Source organism: Camelus ferus, chromosome 7, assembly GCF_009834535.1.
Source record: "Camelus ferus isolate YT-003-E chromosome 7, BCGSAC_Cfer_1.0, whole genome shotgun sequence".
Lineage (NCBI taxonomy): Eukaryota > Metazoa > Chordata > Mammalia > Artiodactyla > Camelidae > Camelus > Camelus ferus.
In genome coordinates this window covers 69,526,325-69,547,821 of record NC_045702.1, presented here as the reverse complement: position 1 = coordinate 69,547,821, position 21,497 = coordinate 69,526,325, and the positions used below count along the sequence as shown (strand labels likewise).

The 21,497-nt window shown below is 37.5% G+C and overlaps 1 protein-coding gene across 1 annotated transcript in view; it reads right to left on the bottom strand.

Moving 5' to 3' along the window:
- Positions 1-20,086, bottom strand: part of PCLO (piccolo presynaptic cytomatrix protein) — a 310,882-nt gene extending 290,796 nt beyond the window's left edge. The window contains 2 exon segments of the mRNA XM_032484107.1: positions 12,247-13,729; positions 19,514-20,086. Coding sequence (XP_032339998.1) covers positions 12,247-13,729; positions 19,514-19,770 — 1,740 coding nt within the window. The 5' untranslated portion in view covers positions 19,771-20,086.
- Between the last annotated feature and the right edge of the window lie 1,411 nt (positions 20,087-21,497).

Genomic DNA, 21,497 nt, shown 5'->3' with positions numbered 1-21,497 from the left:
ATAATCAATACATAAGCAATAAGGCGAGGTGGCAAATTTTGGGGTCCAAAATAAAAGCATATTCCTGCTTGAACTGTTATTAATCGATTTAGCTTCAAAAGAGAATGGAAGCCTCCAGAAGGATAATGACTAACATCCAACCTTCAGTGTGCTCCAAAGTGAAAATTTTAAACACAAAATCTACAGAAGTTGTATAATGGAATCTCTGTTCAACAACATAGCACAGTACTAGGAATAATGGAACATCTAAAGAACAAACACCATGTTAGAGATTTACATTCGCTGGGGTTCATACCATTCACATTAGCTAAATACATTTTCTTCAATCATACATTCATCCTATCCTTGTATGATAAAATCTATAGGGTTCTTACTTCTTGATGCATCACAACTAAACTTTTCTGCAAACCATTACATCTAAATGTACCATTTACTCCATGGAGGCAGTATTCACATTTTCTCTTACCCGAGTCATGATTCGAAATCCAATTTGTATTCCTCTTCCACTTACCTAAATACTACCTATCTTATATGGTCCACAACGACCTTCCTCCTTCACCACTTAGCATTCCATTATCAATTAAAGTCCGTCCCTTTGCAACCATTACTCCTATAGTTTGAACCACAGCACTTAAACTCAAATAGATAGGGCTTCAAATTTTTTCCAGTTATTTCCTCTCTTCTCTCCTCATACACACTCATAAAAAGAGCAAACACTTCCTATTACTCTTACCTCTGTATTAGATACCAAGTAAACTTTAGATATTATTTAATGATGAATTATTCGAAATTTTTTCCCATTTCTCATCAAATTTCTTCAAATACTGAATGTATTATCTGTATCATATTATTCATATTATTTCAAATGCCATAGAAAGTATAATTAAATAATACATATTGGATAACAATGTGTAATACCATAAACAGAAACCCAAGCTAAAGTTTGATAAGACTGTGCTTTCTGCTATTCAAGGAATGTCCAAACCACGTGACCTCCTCCACAGAGGCAGCTACTCGCTGACAGCAGCTTGGCTGCAGATGGCTCACTGCAGTTGACATCTTCAGCTGTGCATATTAATGCACAATTTATTTTGGTTAAAAACTAGACACTATCACTTCTCAGGACTGTGATGACATGCTCAGCAACTTGGTGAAACAGTCTTATTTAAGGTAATCCATCCAGAATCTGAATAGATACTTCTCTGAAACTGTGTGGATTACAAGTTCTGCTGTATAATTCAGCAATCATTAACAAACCTTGCAACTAATCTAAACATGTACTTTTTTCTTCATAAAGCATCATAATGTTCACCAAAGGCTAGCATTAACATGTGTCAGTCTTCACAAAATAGGATCAAATTCCACTCCAAAACAAGAAAACCAACACTTTCATCAAAATACAATTTACAAAATAATTACATGGACATGAAAATGTATTTGTACTCCATCACAGTTAAACAAGAGAAGAGGACCCCAAATCAATAAACTAAACTTACATGTATTATACATTAACACTTCTGACTGCCTCTCATATGCTTCTCAAAAAAATTCAAACTTCTACACCTCAAATGATTAACACACCTTGAGCTCTTACACAGTTTTGTAGCCTGCAATCCAATAACTCCAATTAGGCAATGTTTGTGCAATTATTTAAATAGCTTATTGACTGTCCTCTTATTACTTCATTTAAAAATTTAAAAATTACATTAGTGAAAAGAATCAAAGGTCTCACAAACTTTATGAACATATTATGTATGCTGAAAGTTACATATCTATAATTCAATCAGATGTTAACTAGAATTAAAATCACTTGTATGTTAACTTGGAAAGAAATACTTCTAAAAATACATATATGAAATATTTAAAATATATTAAAGCTTATATAAAAATACAAATTTCACAAGGGATTTTAGCTTCTTTCAGCTCTCTGTGAATGAGAGCCCCTCATCATCTATAATTTATTCAAATTTTATATAGTTGTACGTACGTACATTTTCAAGAGTGTGTTTAAAGAAAACCTGACTTTAAAATTATCCTCAATTAGCTTTACATTATTTTCAGAGCCTAGCCACATTTTTCATTACCATTTATTTCCTTCTATTTTTTAATCCCTCTCTCAAGGTAAAAAAAAAAAAAAACACATAGATCTACATATTAAAACTTTTCCCAACAAATGCAATTATAGAATTTTTAGTTACATGTTCCCATGATGAAGCCTGCCAATGCCTTTTTAATTGCTTTACATAAGTAGAAATCCAATCCTAAGAGATATTTTATAAATTCCACTGAAAAGTCTGACTTTCCTGAACAAATGATAGAAATGTCATATTTCTAGCAATTGTTTTACAATTGATTTTAAAATCTCGTTTTTGATTAGAGAGAAAAAAAAGACAAGAAAGGTGGTTTACTGTTTTATATTCAGGTGAGATCAGATTTCACTTGTACAATCTTTAGTATTTTCTATTTTTACAAACAAGATTCCATCTTCATTTGCTAAATTACTGACTCTTCTAAACTCTGAGTTCTATTACTAACAATGAGCAAAGTTATCAACTTCATCATCTGTGTTTTCAAAGTCTAACAGAGTGACTGGCTCAGAGCAGGAGCTCACATTTTCCAAAGAACAAAAAAGAACTCAGTAGTAATATAAGGCTCTGGTTTTAGCAAGACTGGGTATGAAGGTATCAAATCAGTGCTCTTGGACTTCAAATTATTTACACTAACTTTCACAAATGAACTCTGGCCAAGAAGGTTAATTCCTTTTTCACTTAAAAATATGTAAAACTCTCATTCTCTCAAACACACATACACACTCTTCCTGTAAACTAGAAATTCAGGAAATGATCTATTTAAAAATAATGTGATCTATCAAAAAAAAAAAGATGCTAAATTTTGGGTCAGCAGATCTAGCTTCTTGTATGAGATACACTACTAAGTAATTCTGTCACCCTGCAAGTCACTTAAATTGTTAATCTCAGTTTCTCAGCAACAGACAAACGGAGTTAATAATGAAGGCGCTATCCCTACTTGCTTATTGGAATTTTTTAAAAGATTAATAGTAAATATTTATTTGTTTCAATTTCAAAGCACTTCTACTTATATTAACATATGTGATTTTTTACTTTATGACAACTCTCATATCATAAATAAGGAAACTAAATAGGCAGAAAAATTAAAACGACCTGACCGCATCACCGTAAGAGTAAACTAAGAAAAAGGCAAGAAGCATGGTTTATAGTGCAGTTGTTGCTTCCTGGTGAAAGGTAATTAGAACTACTTTTAAGTGAATTCACAGGACTATCAGCAAGACTACACATGTGAAGGGCAGAGCTAGGACGCCTGCCCAGATCTTTTGATGCCTTATTGATGTTTTTGATATTGGCATTACCTTAAGGAAAATAATTATAAGCTTCTAATAGATTATTGACATCTTCCTCTTCAATTAGTACTTTTGAAATGTTCTTAAGTAAGAGCCCCATTTTATCTAAGCTAATAAAGACAGAACAGGGAGAGTGTTAACTATGTGTGATTTCCCACAGGATGTGAACAATGAATAAGTTAACCCACCACTGTATTAATTTTACTGATCCAATAAGTGATTTGGTTAGTTGCAGCTGTCTGCTTTCACAGCAGAACATCTGTTTTTACGAAGCTATTCAGATCATCACACTAGTTGCAATAACATGTAGCAAGAGGCTTAGATGTCATAAAAGACGGATATGCAGAAAGACACCTGAAGCAGCTAGCCATTTAAAAGCTGAAAGTTAAAAAACATTTTGGTTCTAATGATTAAACTTACGGGCAGCGCATGAGGAACACATATTTATTTCACAGGGGGAGCATCCAAGTCATGAGGAAAGTGCCGCGGAACGGACCTCTTAGAAAAGAAAAGCTCAATAAATACGGCATTTATTTGTGAATATATTTAAGTAATATGGATTTTTAAGTGATTATTTCTATTCCTCTAAATTCATGAGAAAATTATTTTAAATAAAGAAAAAAAATTTGTTATCATCAAGGTATTTTTGTTTTAAATCCTGTTTATGAAGGATAACATATAGATTACTAGAAAAAAACAGCAAAAAAAGAAATAACATTCTTTATCGTCTAAAAAACCTAATATTTAGAATCAATAGACTTTTTTCCTCTTTATTGGGTTTATATAAAAATGGTGCCAGTTAAAGTACACACTGCTGTGACAAGCAAAAAACAAATTTAAAAAGTGACCTAATTTGGCACCACAGGCATAAGGCATTTCAAATCATCATCGTTATTTGGAACCAAAAATTCTTGGCATTTCACCAAGTAGAATGCCAAGGCTAAAGATGTGAAAATCAAGAAACTAATTTATCTATTCCTTCACATCATAGAATTGTGTAACCAATCATTTGATGAATGAGAATTTTTTAAGTTACTCAAGTATTAATTATAACGGTAAGATGAATTTACAAGGTTAAAAACATAGTACAGAAAGGTAAAACATTAAAAAGTAAAAGTCTCTCTCTCGGCCACTAAGTATTACTCTCCAGAATCAATGTTAACTTCTGCTTTGACTTTTTTTCATGGTTGTTATTTTAACAGCAAATAATAAGTTTCAATCTATAAATTTAAGATATTATATATTTGCTCCTTTCATAAAAGCTACACTTTTTCAAAAGACAACCTTACATTATCACCTATCTTAGGAGTGTCTTAAGCAAAATCCAAGAAATTACATGTAATGTATTAATTATGTATGTTAACACAGAGTTAAATAATGTGTAACTTTCTGAGTTTGATTTATGTATATCTAATGTCATCTCCTATTCCACACGATTATGCAATCAAATTTTGGAAAAAATGACTTAATGTCTTTCTAGTCTTCTTCATTTCTTGGGTATAGTCAGCTAGTTCATCTCATTCTTTTTATTTTCCATTTTAATAGAGGAAGGCCTACTGATATATTTACACACACCTACATATACATTTACACACATATACATGTGTGTATAGAGTGGCAATGACTTTTATTAACTCTTTCATGTGTGAAAAATTCTTAAGCTGCCTTCACACTCTCTCTTGGTCTTTTGCCTAGATGCAGAATTCGTATTTTCACCGTCTCTAGAAATTTAAAGAAATTGCTCCCTATCTGCTACCTTTTGTATTGCTATTGAGTATTATAGCTGCCCGATTTCTCATCTTTTTGTAGACAGAAATGTTTTTCTATGTGAAAGTCTTTCAAGTTTTCTCCTTATCCTTGGAAACCTGATTATCTCACCAGGGTGTATCTATCAGACATTTTATTATTCTTACTCGGCCACTGGTGGGTCTGTATAATCTGACGACTTCCATCTTTCTTTGGCTCAGAGGAAAGTTCTAGAGCTGGTCTCCTTAGTCTTGGTTATTTCTTTCTGGAGCCCCTATTAGACCTATATAATTTCCATGATTTTTAATATTTCTCTTAGAGCCCCAGAGCTCCCAGAGTCCCAAGGGAGCTCAGTTTCAGAAAGCCACTTCCCCAGAAACGTCTACAGGTCCATGGGGAAGAGTCTAAAATGAGCTCCCTACAGGGAAGATAAAATGGTCACATCATCATCACATCTTCCTCCACATCATCACAGGAAGGAGTAAAGAGGGGAATCTCAGAATTCTACACATTCCTGGGTACATTCTCACCTTTTCCTTTCTTATCCCCCACCCTCTGAAACCACAACTTCAGTTATCACTGTGCACACAAATTAGACTTTAGTCACCACTAAGAATTCCAGATTCCTAAGTCATCCATCAACTCCCAGACTCTAATCCCCAGTGAAAGGGAGTGAGGGAACAAAGTACATCACCATCCCTCTCCTGGCCCACACTGTAACCTTCACCTACACCTACTTCATTTTTCTCCCTAACATTCAGCACCATCTGTCATACTATGTTTTTATTTGCCACTCTTACTAGAATGCGCATTCCTTGAGAAAATAAATGTTGTCTATTTTGTTCACTCATATCTAGGACAGTCTAGAACAGTGCCTGAAACATAGGTATTCAGTTAAGTGAGTAACTTAACTTGCTACACAAGCTGGGAAAATTCTAGGTTTTTCTTTCCCAGAACATCAACTGGGCCCACTTTTTCCCTCAATCTGCCCACTGAAATCTGAATGAAATTTGAATGACCCTCTTAAGTATTTCTCAGGAATAATATAAATTTTTACAAGTTCTTTGTATTTCCCGAGTAAACTCTTTCTCATGAGGTGAGGTGTTTTGTTTTTCACTAGTTCATCTATGTCCTTCATGTGGTGTTACTGCTAAAACGTCAAGCTAGTCTCTTCAAACGACTCATTTACAGCGAATGTCTCCATTACTTAGGATCAGTAACCAACAGAGGTTTTTCTGTATTTGTGGATGGTTCTGCTTCCCCATTAGTGCTCTCCTTCGAATGAGAGGAGACGTCATGGCAGAGGGCCAGTGTCCAAAGTAAGGGCAGCTTGAGAAGGTAACAGATTTAGTGCCTCTGACTCCTTGCTGAGTACATTTTATTTGTGCATGTTCTCCCCTCTATCACTCTGTTGCAGGAGAGGAGCATTACCTCCTCTTAATCTTTCCAAGGCCCTTGCTTTCTCCAGAGGGCCTTTCCTCAGGCAGTTTATGTGTTCATTTGGAAAATTCTCTGGCTTCTGCCTGAGGGGAAGAAAAGCAAAGCCTCTCCCTACGCTACCTACCGTCTTCCACTGGAGATGAGGCAAGAGGCCACTTGTCCTAGTGTTCCTCCTGCAGTCCTCTGCTGTATTACGTGGTGACTACACACAACCCACTATTACTTTCTTATTTGTTGATGCCAAGCTTAGAGCTTCACGGATCTCCCTCCGGCAGCCACCTGACGGTGGCCTCTGCAGCCCTTTTCCCGTCACTTCCTTCCACTTACTTTCTATCTTCTAGGGATACTTCGACCTGCCAATTGATGTTACTGGTGGTCTTTCCCATTTTCTGGAACTTCCTATTACACTTTCTCTTTTCATGAGTACTTTTTATTTTATTATTGTTTTCATTTATTCATTTCTTATACTGAGGTACACAGAACTACTATACTTTCGATCTTTTTAACATGGGACCTCTACAGAGGAGATGAACACACGTGTGCTCAGTCCGTCTCTTTAAGAGGAACTGTGTTGTTGTCTTTGCTTACAAGTCAGAGTGACAAAACACCTCTGTGCTAAAACAGCAAGTAACTAAAAAGAGCAAAACCCCTCTTCTAGAAGTTCCTTCTGCTGCTCCACCATCAGGAATGTCTGACTGGCTTTCCTTCCCGACAGGTCCCAGCCTCCTGACACTCGGCATAGCTCTACTACTTGCTTAACAGATTTTCCACCATAAGTTTCTTACTAGAAGCAGAAGCCCGATCCATCTTAAGAAGTGGCCAGTTAAGTCACTCTGCCAACCTGGAAAATTTCCGTCAGTTTTTGTTTTGTTTTGTTTTTTGTTTTTTAATAAGTGGAGAGAGTTTATACAGAAGTCTACGCATTTGTTTTTTTGGGGGTTTCTTAGCTCATGAGAGATGGCCATGTTCTTGTTAAATAAAATATCTAGTTTCAGCCAGGAGACTGACTACTATATGGACCATGATCAAACATAATTTGACTTAAAAAAAAAACACCTAAATCCACTTTCATCACTAACGTGTAGTTCACTATCAACATTCGAATAAGTGACAAGTGATTTCATATATTACAAAATTTCCTAAGAGCCAGGAGAATTCTCAGACATTACGAAGAAGTCTTTAAATCTCTCCCTAAATCTAACTTGCCCCAAGCTACACTTCAAAATAGATAAAGAAAATCAACAAAAACAAGAAACACTTTTGTTACTAATTACAAAGCAAATGTTCAGTGTCTGTGTCAGAAAGCAAACCCAAAGAGTGAACCTGTATTGCTGTGAATAATTCCATTAATGAACCAGCAAGAAGAGACAAAGCTATCAACTCTTCTTGGCATCAAAAGTCTAGGCTTGGAGCCAGCGGATCCTTAAGCTTTATTTGGAACAGCACACATCTTGAGAGCCACCAGAGAAGACAGTTAATTTAAATGCCATCCTCTTCACACAGATATTTGGGTCATTTAAGGTATGTGTGTGTTGGTGTGTATGTGTATGGATGTGTGTATGTGTGTCAGGTGGGCAGGGGTGAGGCAGAGCTGGCATATTTATTTAGGGAAGTAAAAGCCCCCTTTCCTAAAGCTTGTGTCTGAGCGTCGATACATCTCTAGTCCTTCCCCCTCAGACCTGGTAGTCATTTAAGAGCCAGGATGTGCATAAGCAAATATAGTCATAATTCTGTGTTTGCAACAAAAAGTATCAGAAATTCTCCTGGTCTTTTCAAGGAGTGATACAAGAGACCAAGATTTTATTTTACCTAATAGATTATAAAAGTAATAACACAGAGAATTACTTTATAAGTGCAAACTTGAAAGTAATAAATTCATGTAAATTAAAGCACTACACAGTGTCCAGCCTCAGTCTCCATCTTGTGTGGAGGACCCATTTGCTCAGAGTATCTGAGGACAATGTGATTCATAGTGCTACATCCTCTTCGGAAGATGAAGAGAAGCTTACTTTCTCACAGATATGCCTAACAGTCTAGAAGTGGTGATCGTCCCCAAAATTTCACCTTTATTATCTCTTGAAACAAAGCTCTCAGCCTCTATCCGAGCTCTAACTTTTCAACTCTGACCTCTTGATAATTCAAGAGTTTCAGTAACCAGCCACTTGGTGGACACAATTAGGGAAGATACCTTTCTAGAGTTTAGAATAAAAATTAGGATTATATATTAATTTATGGGGCAAAGGGGCAAAAATGAAACTGAAAATGAAATGTTGCTATTAATACTGTAGATCAAGCGACTTTTGACTGTTACCTCAGAACCCAACAATTTATGCGGCTGTATCTCAGATTGCAGAAAACAATCTGAGAGTAAACTTTAAAAATCAACTCTGTTTAAAATATTTAGATTATTCACGGTGCATTATATTCCAACTTCAGAAGCACTTCATATATTTAAAAATACCTCTCATACAAATGTTCAGTTAATCCTCCTAACAACCCCATGTGTTTGGCAGAAAGCATGTTATCACCTCCATTATTCAAAAGGCATCATCATTATGGAAGATGTCAATGACTTGCCCAAGCTCATCTCACCAATAATGCGGATGCTTTCTTTTTTTAGCCAGTGAGACCCTCTACTTGCTCCCATATTCCCAACTCCTGTCATGTGTGTCCAAGTTCTTAACTATTCTTCACATTCCCAGCTCAAATACTTCTGTTTCCATGAAGATAATTTGTGATATCCCCACAGACAGTGACGGTTTCTTCCTTTGACCTCATAGCATTTTATCTCTTCTTGTCATGAGTAAATGATTTGGAATCAGAAGATTTAGCTTGGGTTCTGCTTGGTTATTTACCATCAGGATGATCCTAAGAAGTAAACGAACCATAGTAACCACCCAAAAGCCAGTCTTCTCATCAGTGTAACAGAGGAAACACTATATGCCCATAGAATTATTTGGAAATTTAATTTTGATAAAACAAATAGGAAAGGATTATGAGAACTGTAAGGCCTTATAGAAAGTTATTTTTCCCTTTCTTATCTACAACTTTTTAAAATTGAAGTATAGTTAGTTTACAATGTTGCATCAATTTCTGGTGTACAGCACAGTGTTTCAGTCATATATATGTACACATATATTCCTTTTCATAGTCTTTTGCATTATATGTTACAACAAGATATTGAATATAGCTCCCTGTTCTATAAAGTAGAAGTTTGTTGTTTATCTATTCTACGTATAGTAGTTAGTACCTGCAAATCTTGAACTCCCAATTTATTCCTTCCTACCTCCTTTTCCCTGGGTAACCACGCATTTGTTTTCTAACTTATCTACAATGTTTATTTCCCTAATTTTCTGGTTGATGGAAGACTCCACATCTAACCTAAATACCTGACTCTATCAAAGTACTTGTTGGTATTTCACAACTAGGCATCTGACACACATTTGTAAAATGAATGAAGGATTGAACGCATGACTACATTAATCAAGGTAAGTTTCTTAAAGCAGAATGCTCACTGCAACCAACTAAATGTGGAAGGCCAAAATCTGACTTCACCTTCTTTACAATCTCATTGCCCATTTCTTTCCCAACACTTCAGCCAACCTAGATTCATCCCTGATTCCCTGAACACACCCTGCATTATTCTGGCTCTACGTCTTAGATCAAATCATTACTGCCTTTCATGTCCTTCGTCAGCTGAAATAATGTCCATCCTTACATATCTAGCACAGATGCCACCTTCTCCATGAAGCTTTCCTTAACCTCACCCACTGGAAATGGCACTTCTCACTCTGAAGTTCACAATTTCTGCTCATCTCTCTCACAGCTTTTATCCTCTGACCACATATTATATTTCCTTATGCATGTATTTTCTAACTTAGTACATTCTGATCATGTTAAGAATAGCTTTATATTTTACTTTATATCCTACCAAACATGTAGTAGAATGCCATCTATATTGTAGGTACTCAAATAATATAAGCAGCTTGAACATTCAACTACATATTTCTGCCTTATAAGTTGCCACAAAAAAAAAAATGACATTTTATAAGTTGATCATCTACTGTGTGAAGACATTATTACTGCAAATTCCTATCAAGATGGTATACTATGGGCAGAAACACATCTTTATCAAAATTTAAAATATATAAATAAGCTAATATATAAATATATTATAAACTAAATTCCAAAATATATATATAAGTTCCAAATAAATAAACTATTTATAATCTGATTTCCTCCATAACTTAAATGTTCTTATTAACAGCCATTGTATCATTAAAGTATGGCTTATTAAGGATCCAAACTAACGTAACAGCTACCAATAATCATCACTGTTGCTTTTATCAGAACCCAGATTTCATTTATAACAAGGGTACGCGAGTCTCCTCCCACAGGGATATTTAAGTCACATAATCCTTCACTGCCTGCTGCCTTCATTCCTTCCTGGGCTGTTCGCAGACATAACGCACACACAGCCCACTAACAGCTGTTCTCCAGATGGACTAAATGGGTTCAGTGTCTTCTCATCGGGTAGGGGTACTGCATCTCTTTCAAAAGTACACTCTGTTGGACACTAAGCCTTTTTATTTTCATTTTATTCATATAATTAACCCATCTTCACTGTATTACTTCTTAAATCCAAAGAATGAGTTTTTCTGCTGTTTAGTACCTCTTGTCCCTTCTCCCTTGAATGTGCCCAAATATCCACCTATTAAAATGCTTTTTTATTCAGGGCCTTTAAGTGCTGAGTTGACATTAACTGACTTGCTGAGAATCACTTCTTTATCCTGAATCATAATCAACCACCTTGAGCTGATTTGTGTCACTACTGGTCCCTTAGCAACTTGATATGTCAGGAAGGCTTAAGCAAAGACTTGGAGATACAAACTGTGATCGTTCCTAGAAGACACCCATCAATGTTGAACCTGCTCTTCTGGCATCTTCACTTTATCAACTGACTTATACTGTTATTAACGACTCAATTAATGAGGGAAGCATGCTCTCATAAGGTATAGCAAAGACACTGGTAGGAAACGGGCATGTGCAGTTTCAAAAAATGTGCTCAATTTTAAATTATAATTGTATTTAGAATTTGAAAACACTCCATTTTTTTTCCCAGCCCAAATATGATCCCATTTAAGAATTTTTTTGTTTGTTTTTTTGTTTTTAGGGGGTGGTAATTAGGTATATTTACTTTTTTGATGGAGGTACTGGGGATTGAACCCAGGACCTTGTGCATGCTAGGCATGCACTCTGTCACTGAGCTCTACCCTCCCCCCATTTAAGAATACTTTATCAACAGTTATCATGACAGGTAGGAGCATGAATTTAAAAGTTACTATAATATCACGGTATTCTAAATAACAGTGTGGATCTCACACACAGAATGCAATGAGTAAATAAATACTCGACATCTTTCAATCAATCCAATTTCCTTTACATGGCCAAATTTATCAGAAATTGTGGTGATACTTTGGAGAATGATTACTGGAGAAAATGCTGAAACATTCCAAAGTATATTTGGCAGAGAAGAAAAAAGGAAAGTAGGAAGGAGGGAAAGAAGAAAAGAAGCAGAGGTAAACAGTGTCATCCAACCACATCAGAAATAAGCTAAGCATCATTTGCAAAAGATGATGATACACTCTGAGAGTATGAATACAATGAATAAATGTACTTACCTCAGTTAAATGAGGATTGGGATTAAAACCACAGAGGCTACAAACAGTGGTCTGACATGCAGTGCATGTGTTAAAATTGGCCTTTTCTGGAACATGCAACAGAAGTTCAGTGGTATTGCAAAGAGGACAGATGGTTTTTGGGAGGCCTTGTACTGGAGTCTGTGCTGCAGATGGAAAAGTTGGTGGCTGCAGAGGTTTCCCAGCTCCTGTTTGGCTTACTGGTTTTGTAGGTTGCTGAGCTGAAGGCTTTGCTGGGCCCGGCTGCTGAGGGGGCTTTGCTGGGCCCGGCTGTTGAGGAGGGGGCTTTGCTGGGCCTGGCTGCTGAGCTGGAGTCTTTCCTGGCCCAACCTGCTGAGCTGGAGTCTTTGCAGGCCCCGCTGGCTGAGCTGGAGACTGCGGCCCAGGCTGGTGAGCTGGGGGTTTGGGTGGCCCCGGCTGCTGGGCTGGGGGTTTGGGTGGCCCCGGCTGCTGGGCTGGGGGTTTGGGTGGCCCCGGCTGCTGGGCTGGGGGTTTGGGTGGCCCCGGCTGCTGGGCTGGGGGTTTGGGTGGCCCCGGCTGCTGGGCTGGGGGTTTCGGTGGCCCTGGCTGCTGGGCTGGGGGCTTGGCTGTCCCTGGCTGCTGAGCAGGAGTCTTTGGCCCAGGCTGAGCTGCAGGCTTCGTGGTCCCTGGTGGCGGGGCTGGAGACTTGGCTGTCCCTGGCTGTTGAACCAGGGCCTTCGCTGGTCCTGGCTGCTGAGCCGAGGGCTTTGCAGGCCCAGGCTGTGGTGTGGAAAGCTTTTCTGGTCCAGGCTGCTGGGCTGGAGGTTTTCCAGGACTCACTTGTTGAATAGGTGGCTTGGATGGGCTCTGCAGTGAGGGTTTAACCGATTCTCCCCTTACTGCGTCTGTCTGTCTAGTCGGAGGCTTGGCTGCATCTCTCTGAAGTGGCAATTTTGCCGGGTCTGTCTGAGGAGCATGAGTTGGCTTTCCTGTTTCTGGAGGTTGCGATTTAATTTTTTCCGGCTGCTGAGAAGATACAGATTTGGGAGAGCCATCCTGCTGAAGCGGGGCCCTCACAGGTCCTGGCTGCTTAGGAACTGACTTGGGTGACTGCTGCTGTGATGGAGGCTTTGTGATTCCTTCAGGTTTTCCTTGTTCCTTCTGAGCTATTTTTTGTTTCTTGGTGGCTTCCTCCTGGGAGGCATCAGAGTCTGATATCAAATCAAAAGGATTGAATTTATTTACAACAGAGGAGACAGCACTTAATGGGTTAACCTCTGAGAGGAAGCCAGGCATCATACTAGACTTGTGCTCTTCCTTAAAGTCAGTTCTGGATTTTGATTCTTTCAAGCTAATAGTGGAAGGACTCCTTCCAGGCAATTTCTGCTCTGACCTCAAAGTGTCTGTAGTTCTACTTTTACTGAGGCCAGGCTGAACTGGACGCCCAGGGTCCGGCGGTTTTCCTGGTTGCTTTGGAGAATGACTACTGTCCAACTCTTGTTTCCTAGAAGAATGAAACAAAAAGAAGTGAAAATAATGAAAATTATCACAACTCGAAATAATATTGAAAAGCTCTTATTTTCTACTATCCTTAAAATTATGAATGTATAACTATAACCAGAATCTGTTTTTATAGCATCCTGTAAGTGATCATAAAATTTTCACTATCTTGGTTACTTTCTTTACATGGGTACAGGTTTTCAACAGGGAGGTGAAGAAAAGAAGAAAACACAATACTTGCTACTATGGGTGATGAAAACTTAAGCTCTCTAATTAGAAAGTATCCATAATAAAAATAATTTACACTTACACTTAATAGAGTCTGGTCATACTCAAAGCCTACTTAAATATATTAACAAATCACGCAATGCCACGTTCCAGTACATTCATGCTCACAGGATGTATCAAAGTTACAGGCAAAGAATGTGTCTCCCAAATCCTAGCATACTAAGAAGTGAGAATATTAATTTTAAAATGAGTTTGCTGCAACTGTATTTTGTTTTGTTTTTTATTTAAAACTAGAATTTACATTAGCTACATAAGGCACACAACAAGACATCAGGGGACCTAGTAAAGGTTATAGGACGCCTTTCCTGGGACTCCGATAAAATTGATAATCTATTCAATTTTACCCTATTCTGTCAGAAAAGGTAATATCCATCAAATATTATCCTTTATTAAACTTTATAGAATAAAGATTCCTACTTTAATTAATTAGAAATTTTGAGAAACAATTTCATTTTTCTTGTTCAAGAGTAGTGTTATATTATTCAATTGTTTTTCCAACAGCATTCTTAATCTGAGACCTCTCAGTGTAACAAGATGATTAAAGCATCTTCAGACATAGTCTGGTATACAAATAGCAACAAGATGGTTATGATCTCACTTCCGAAAAGTGTTGTTACTTTTCTAAGATGAAGAAAATACATAATGATCTCCTAATGCTTTCTATGATATTTACTATTACCACTGTTAGAATAGTAATATTTATTATTGATATTGACTTAAAATATAACAAATAATCTGCAAGATTTCTTTTAACTCATAGACAAATATGCAAGATAGATTTTTAAAAAGTTTTGGAAACATGATCAATTTTAAATGACAATGGTTTAAATAATTAAAATACTTGTTTCCTATATATACTTTTGGCCAAATATCAAACACATTAATCTTTAAATAAGCTATCCTTTACTGATAAAGTTGCAACTAATAAGAGCATGTTGCATTAGAACAACACAATAAATCAAATTATAAGTATTTTTTATATGTAACTTTTGAATTTTGGAAAAGATCTGAAGATTTATTTCTTTTTAATTAAAAGAAAAAAGAGCAACAGAGTTATTTGGTAGCATTTGAAAAATGAAATGATGACAACAGGTCTTAATTTGTTTTATCAAAATTTACCTGCTAATAGACTGGACTTTTTCATTTCAGGCCATCTGATACTTAATATGAATTAAGTTTGTGAACTTCCTCTAATGACATAGAAATCTCAGTATAGATCAAGATGTAAGGTGTAGTAGAAAGAAACAAGGAAGTGTTACTTCTAAACAACAGATGGTCAGAAAGAAATAATCTATAAATGGCAAAGTATGCAGAAATTGACTTTCTAATAAAAGCTGAATAAGGAGAATTCTTAGGCAATTTCCTATGGGAAAAAGTTACCACACTTTAGATATTACCATGTCTCTGAAGCCTGTACTTAAATATGGAACTAAAATTATTACCCTAATTGATTCTGCCAACTGTTTAAAACACACTGCTACATAATTCCATTTGGGGAAAATAATTTTGAATGTTTCTTTACAGGTCTCTACATGCTCCCTTCCATATGAAGGCAGAAGAGCCATAGTAAACAACCTAAAAGAGATGATTTTCAAAAGGTTCCACTGTTTAAATCTTTACATCACTCTAGAAATGTTTTATATTCAACTAATAAAGTTTACCACTCCCGTGAAGGGGAGGCCTAAAGGAATGCTTAGGGACTATGTAAAAGTGACTATCCCGTAAGTAATTACTTAGGTATTTTATTGAAGAAATCTATATTTAAACACAGTACCAAAAAAAAAAAAATGTATCCTTAACTAAGTTGTACTCTCTCAAAAACAGTATTAAACTTAATCATTGTTTTTGTGATACTATTTCACTTAATCCAACATATGTATAAAACAAAAAACAAACTTTGGGAATACCAAATATGTGTGGTAACAGTAAACACCAAATGTTAAAGCAATCTACTTGCATCAGAAATTATAACTGCATGTACTTCTTACACATATTAAGTTGCATCATACTATGGAATTCCCTTGTAGGAAAATACCTATACAGCTATAAAGACTACTCTAAAATTTAAACTTAGTTTTGGTTGTCATAATTATGAAAATAAATGTAAAATATGGAGATCTGGGAGTGAGGAGTAGAAAACCAATGATTAAGAGAAGATATAGTCTCAATACCAAACAAAAATAACAAGGTATCTTAGCTAACTATGGTCTTTTGGTGAATATTTCTTTGGTACGACAATTGTTCTGTTAAAAAGAAAAATGACTAAAATGCAATCTGTGTCTTGTGTACTGGACTGTGAACTCCTAGAGAGAAAACTGTTTCACTCCTCTTTGCATCTCTAGAACCAAATCTGGTACCTAGTAGATGAGTATTACTGTTTGATGAATGAATGAATGAATGAATGAATGAATAACGAGTAAAAAAAAATGAATGAACGTTTCAGGTTTTTGTTTCACTCTAGATGAATGTTTTCTGAATTATTTTTACTTTAACTTCTTCTACAAGTCCTCTGAGGTATAAATGGAAACATTTCATACTCATTTTAGAACCTGGACTTGGCTTGCTGCTCTAGGAAGAAAAACAGTTGTGGAGGTGTCTACCCATAGAGGAGGCCTAAATGAATGCTAAAGAAAATTACTGATTCAGTCAGAATTCTTACAAAAGACTAGTCTCCTAAGCAGAAGTGTTTTTCAGTAAAGCTCTTCTCACATAACACATCTGTAGTTCAAATAGAATGAGAAGAACAAGCAATAAAATGGCATTTCCTGGGTCTACAATGAATCAAAAAATCCAGGAGCATTTCATTTGTAAGCTGTAACTACTCGTGTTTTATGAAACCTCCCTTTTCATTTTACTGTTGTCATCCCGATACTAGAATTTTCTTTCACAGGTTAACAGAAAAAAGAAAATGCCTCAGCTACAAATGAGAAAAACATGCACTCAAGTCTAAGAATATAAAAGCAGCTGGAATACTAAAATATTTTTTACTGTAACACAGCAAGCAATGACACCTAACTCGACAGTGTTGAGTCACAAAATTTTATAATATTAATGAAATATAAGCAACTTTAGGAATATCTACTCATTTCCATATTTAGATTAGAGGACACTACAGCTTAAAGAGGCTAAGAGATTAATTCAAGGTCCTAAGACTAGTCAGTCACAGAAATCTGGTGTCCTGACTCCTGGCAGAAGGGCACGGGCAGGATTTCCACTACACTGCATTGATTTCTTCATATGTAAGAAAATACAGATACATCAAAATTACTCAAAACAATGAATAATTCAACATACAACTTGTCTACAGTCATCACTGCCATTGCCATCCACTGCTGATATTAATATTACCACTCTTTCTATTTTTAAGGCTCTTTTAAATTAAAACCCAAACAAAAATGTCCCTGTCAATGTTTAATTGATTCCTACAATGGCCCTACGAGATAGGGAAGGTATTACTGGCTGTACTTAGAGGCAAGGAAACTTAGGCACCTGTGGCTGAGAAGCATATATCATTTGCCATGAGTCAGTTAAAATTAACAAGGTAAAGTCTCTGGGCTTTCAAATCTTATTTCTCTTAAAAAAAAAATAAATCAAACCCCATCGTGTCTAATTTACACCACTAACCTCTTAAAACTTGAAATGATTTGGATATACTTTCTTATACATAATGTTTTGAAAAATCTAAATGATAAATCAAGTGTTTATTTGGTTATTGCATATGGGGATAACTTTCTAAAAATTATGTACCTTTTATAGAAATCTTTCAGTAAAATATAAGCAGACACAAAATCTGCTATCTGATACAAATACTGCATAAAACACCATAATTTCATAGGCTGAAACAGTATTTTCCAGCTACCCTATGAACAGAAGTAAGGAGTTTAGAAATCAAACCTCACTTTTTTTTGGTATTGGTAACCAGCATGCTAAACCTGTTGCTTGTGCCTCTTAGAAAAAACTGTAGAAGAGCTGGCATGCATTTCTAAAAGGTTAATACAAGTTATTATCTATAAAAATACCTCGTTATTATCCTATAAAAATCTAGTATTTGAGCATTCAAAATTTTTTTCTAAGTCAGCTTTAATCAGTAGAGAAAAACAGTACATATCATAAACTGTACTCTTAAGGGAATGGATAAGAAAGGCTTTATACCAAAGGGATCACCCAATATGTTACTAGTTTAAAATCCTGGAAAAACATATTAAAAAAAAAAGCCAGTTTTTACTAGTGTTGGTTTCACTTCAAGAAAATAGTATTTTTACTTAATAAATTTTACACATTTTAAGATTTTATGTGAAAAATATTGTCACTATCCATAAAACATTTTACACTTCTCCTATATTAAACATATTAGTTACTTGGAAAAATTACATGAATATACTTCTATTATCGTTTCTAAATTGAAGTGTTTTTCTTTTATGAAGTAGAAAGTAAGAGTCTACACCTATAACCAAATCTTTCAGATTTCCAGTATTTCTGATGAAAACTGTAGGCTTTCCTTCAGTTATCATAAAGCAGGAATGGTTTCAGAACAACGGACAGAGAACTGTTCTGTAGGGGAGGGTGCAAAGTTAAAGGGTTTGTTTACAATAATAAAGGCAGGGCAGGCAAGATGATTATACCCTCTTAGTAGTCTAATTAGAAAAGAACTAATTTATTAGGATAGAGGAAAATGGAGAGCTAGAGAGGGAAATGAATACGTTAAAACTACAGATTAGCTCTATGCCTGTGGAAGTTGCTATTTGCTTTGTCTTTAAAAGTAGGTATTGGAAACTAATTTTAAGATAACACAAATTCACATGTTCTTCCGTAACTGGAAGACACTTTTCCTTATAAAAGAGCAGTGGTTTAAAAAATAGCATATGCTAATTCATAAATACATGTACAGCACCTGCACTGCTGTGACCAAACCATCTGTTTAATGCCACAACGTATTCCAGGGTTCCTCACTGAATATAAAAGGTGTATTCATGCTATACCTTCTAACTAAACAGCTCCTGCTCTTCTCTGGGGATGGGGTGTGAAGGAAAGACCAATCACCTCCAGGGAAATTAAAGATATTGTTACAGAAATACTTAGATGTCATCCGCAGAGGAAAAAAAGACCCCGAAATGACTGAGGAGGTTTAAACCGGAGACAGGTAAACACCCGCCTCTACCCATTTCCTAACACGTCCGTTTTGTATTAATGGAAGACTTCCAGATTAGTAAAACACTGGAGGGCGTCTCTCCATGCCACCCTAGAGGGAAAAGGTTCCAAAAGGCCAAAATTCACCACCTTTTATCACAGTTTCAAAAATGCAACCCTTGACTATCCCACCAGAAACTCACTAATGCATCATTTTTACTCTGCCCAACAGAAGGCTTATGATCTCTTAATCGCCACCCCATTAAGGAGAATAAAATGAACGAAGGAGACATATATGTACTGCCGTGCTGGCACATATGTGCACGGAAAGCTGTACAAATATGCCCGGACATATATAACATGCTGTGCGTGCCTGTGTATGGAAGGCGGCTCCGCAGCGGCCGGGGGGACGCTTCCTTTGGGCAGCCCCTGCGCCCTTGACATGACAGCGGCGATCTGTCTCCTCTCCTCCTCGCTCAGCTGGCTCAGGTCCGCCTCCATGCCGGCCGGGATCGCGGTGTGCAAGGGGCTCCCCGCCCCGCCGGCCCCTCCTCCGGCCGCCGCCGCCACCGCCGCCGCCGCCAGCCCTTCGGGGAGCCCTTCCCCTTCCAAGCTCGCCTCGTTGCCCATGGCTCAGGGGAACTCCGGGCCGCGGCTCTCCCTCCTCGTGCTGCGTCCCCGCCAGGAAGCCCACGGCCTGAGGCGCTCCCGGAGCCGGGGTCCGCCGCGGGGCGTGCGGACGGCGGAGTCCCTGGCCTCGGGACCCGGCACGGCTTCCCGGAACGCCAGGCGGGGATTAGTCCCGCTTGCAGGTGATGCCAGAGCCCGGTGCCTCCTCCATGTTGGACAACGCCAGGCAACCTTTCCAGAAGACAACTCCCGACGCCGCCTCACGCCACGAGCCGCGGAGAAGCAGATCTGAGCGGTGCCAGCCGGGCGCCGTCCGCCCCTCCCTCCGCGCCCCGCCTCCTCGCCCGCGCCCTCGCAGTGCGCATGCCCCTCTCAGAACAGGTGATGCCCGAGCCCGCGCCCATCCCGCGATGCGTCGCTCTGTATCCTTCCTCACTCTCAGCACCGATTTAAAGGAGCCCAGAGAGCGCTGCTGAAAACCCGCACAAATCAGCTGAAGTTTCTTTCAGGCATATTTTAGGATGCCTCAACCTGAATTTCAACGGACTACATTCAAGGGGACTGGAAAGAGGCTGGAGGGGCAGTGTCTGTTTCCATCTTTGACTCATGGGATATGTAGTTTCTTTTCTTTTCTTTCTTTCTTTCTTTTTTTTTTTTTTTTTTGCTGTTGTTTTAAAGGGAAGATTTTTAAAGATCCTAGAAATTAGTTCAGGTAACTGGAGATTAATTGGAGATACCTCCGATACCTTTGGGACAAATTTCCCAAAAGGAGCTAACACTAGCCCTTTTCATTTAGAACTTTCCCAGAACAATTATTTCAGAATCTTAGGTTCAGTATCAGTAAGCAGGTTAGGTTTTTGAATGCTTATCACTGTGTTGTTCCCTAAAGGAACTACGCAAAAGTAAAGGATTTGGAGAAATTGTGGATAGGATATAAGATACAGATTGTAGAATATTAAAACGTCACAGTGGTGTGAACTTTTGAAACATGAGTTCACTCCTTTTTTTGTACAACTGTGGGCCCAGAAAGGTAAATTAATTTGTATAGTCACACAGCTGGCCAGCAGCCTGACGTATAACTCATATCCACTCTTTCAGACCCACGCCCGACCCACTCCCCACCCACCCCCGACAAACATTATTTTTTAGTCACTGCATTTCGGAGAAGGGAATATTTTAGGTCAGCAATGGATCTGCGCCGCCTCAGTTTTGCTACCTAACTACAAAGTGGACGTAATTGACCTCCCACTTTTTGAGGTTAAAGTCAAAAGCTAACAGCTGGGAACAAATAAATAGAAATGAGTAAGTTGCTCAGCAAGTAAGTTTCCAGGTTTTTGTAATAATCATTATAATTGTTATTGCACATTCCATTCACATCCAAAAATCACGGCACAGTTGTAACAATTTGTACTAAACTTACCCCTTTTAAAGATGGTTAGTCATCAGATGAAGTATTATTACTGGCTGAGTTCCTACTAAAATTTTGGATAAACTGTTTCTCTTATAACATACTGAGATGTGATTTCTAAGGTCAAACTGCCAAGAGTCACTCATTGAGATAATGAAGAGAATGCTTGCACTTCATCAAAGCAAATCAAGCTAAGGCAACCTGACATTCTAGTGGTCACAGGTGGGGGCAAATACATTCCTGTCATACCTCCTAGAAACACGTTTGCTTCAAAAAAGGAGATAATTGGGTACCCAATTCTGAATCATAATGCCTTCTC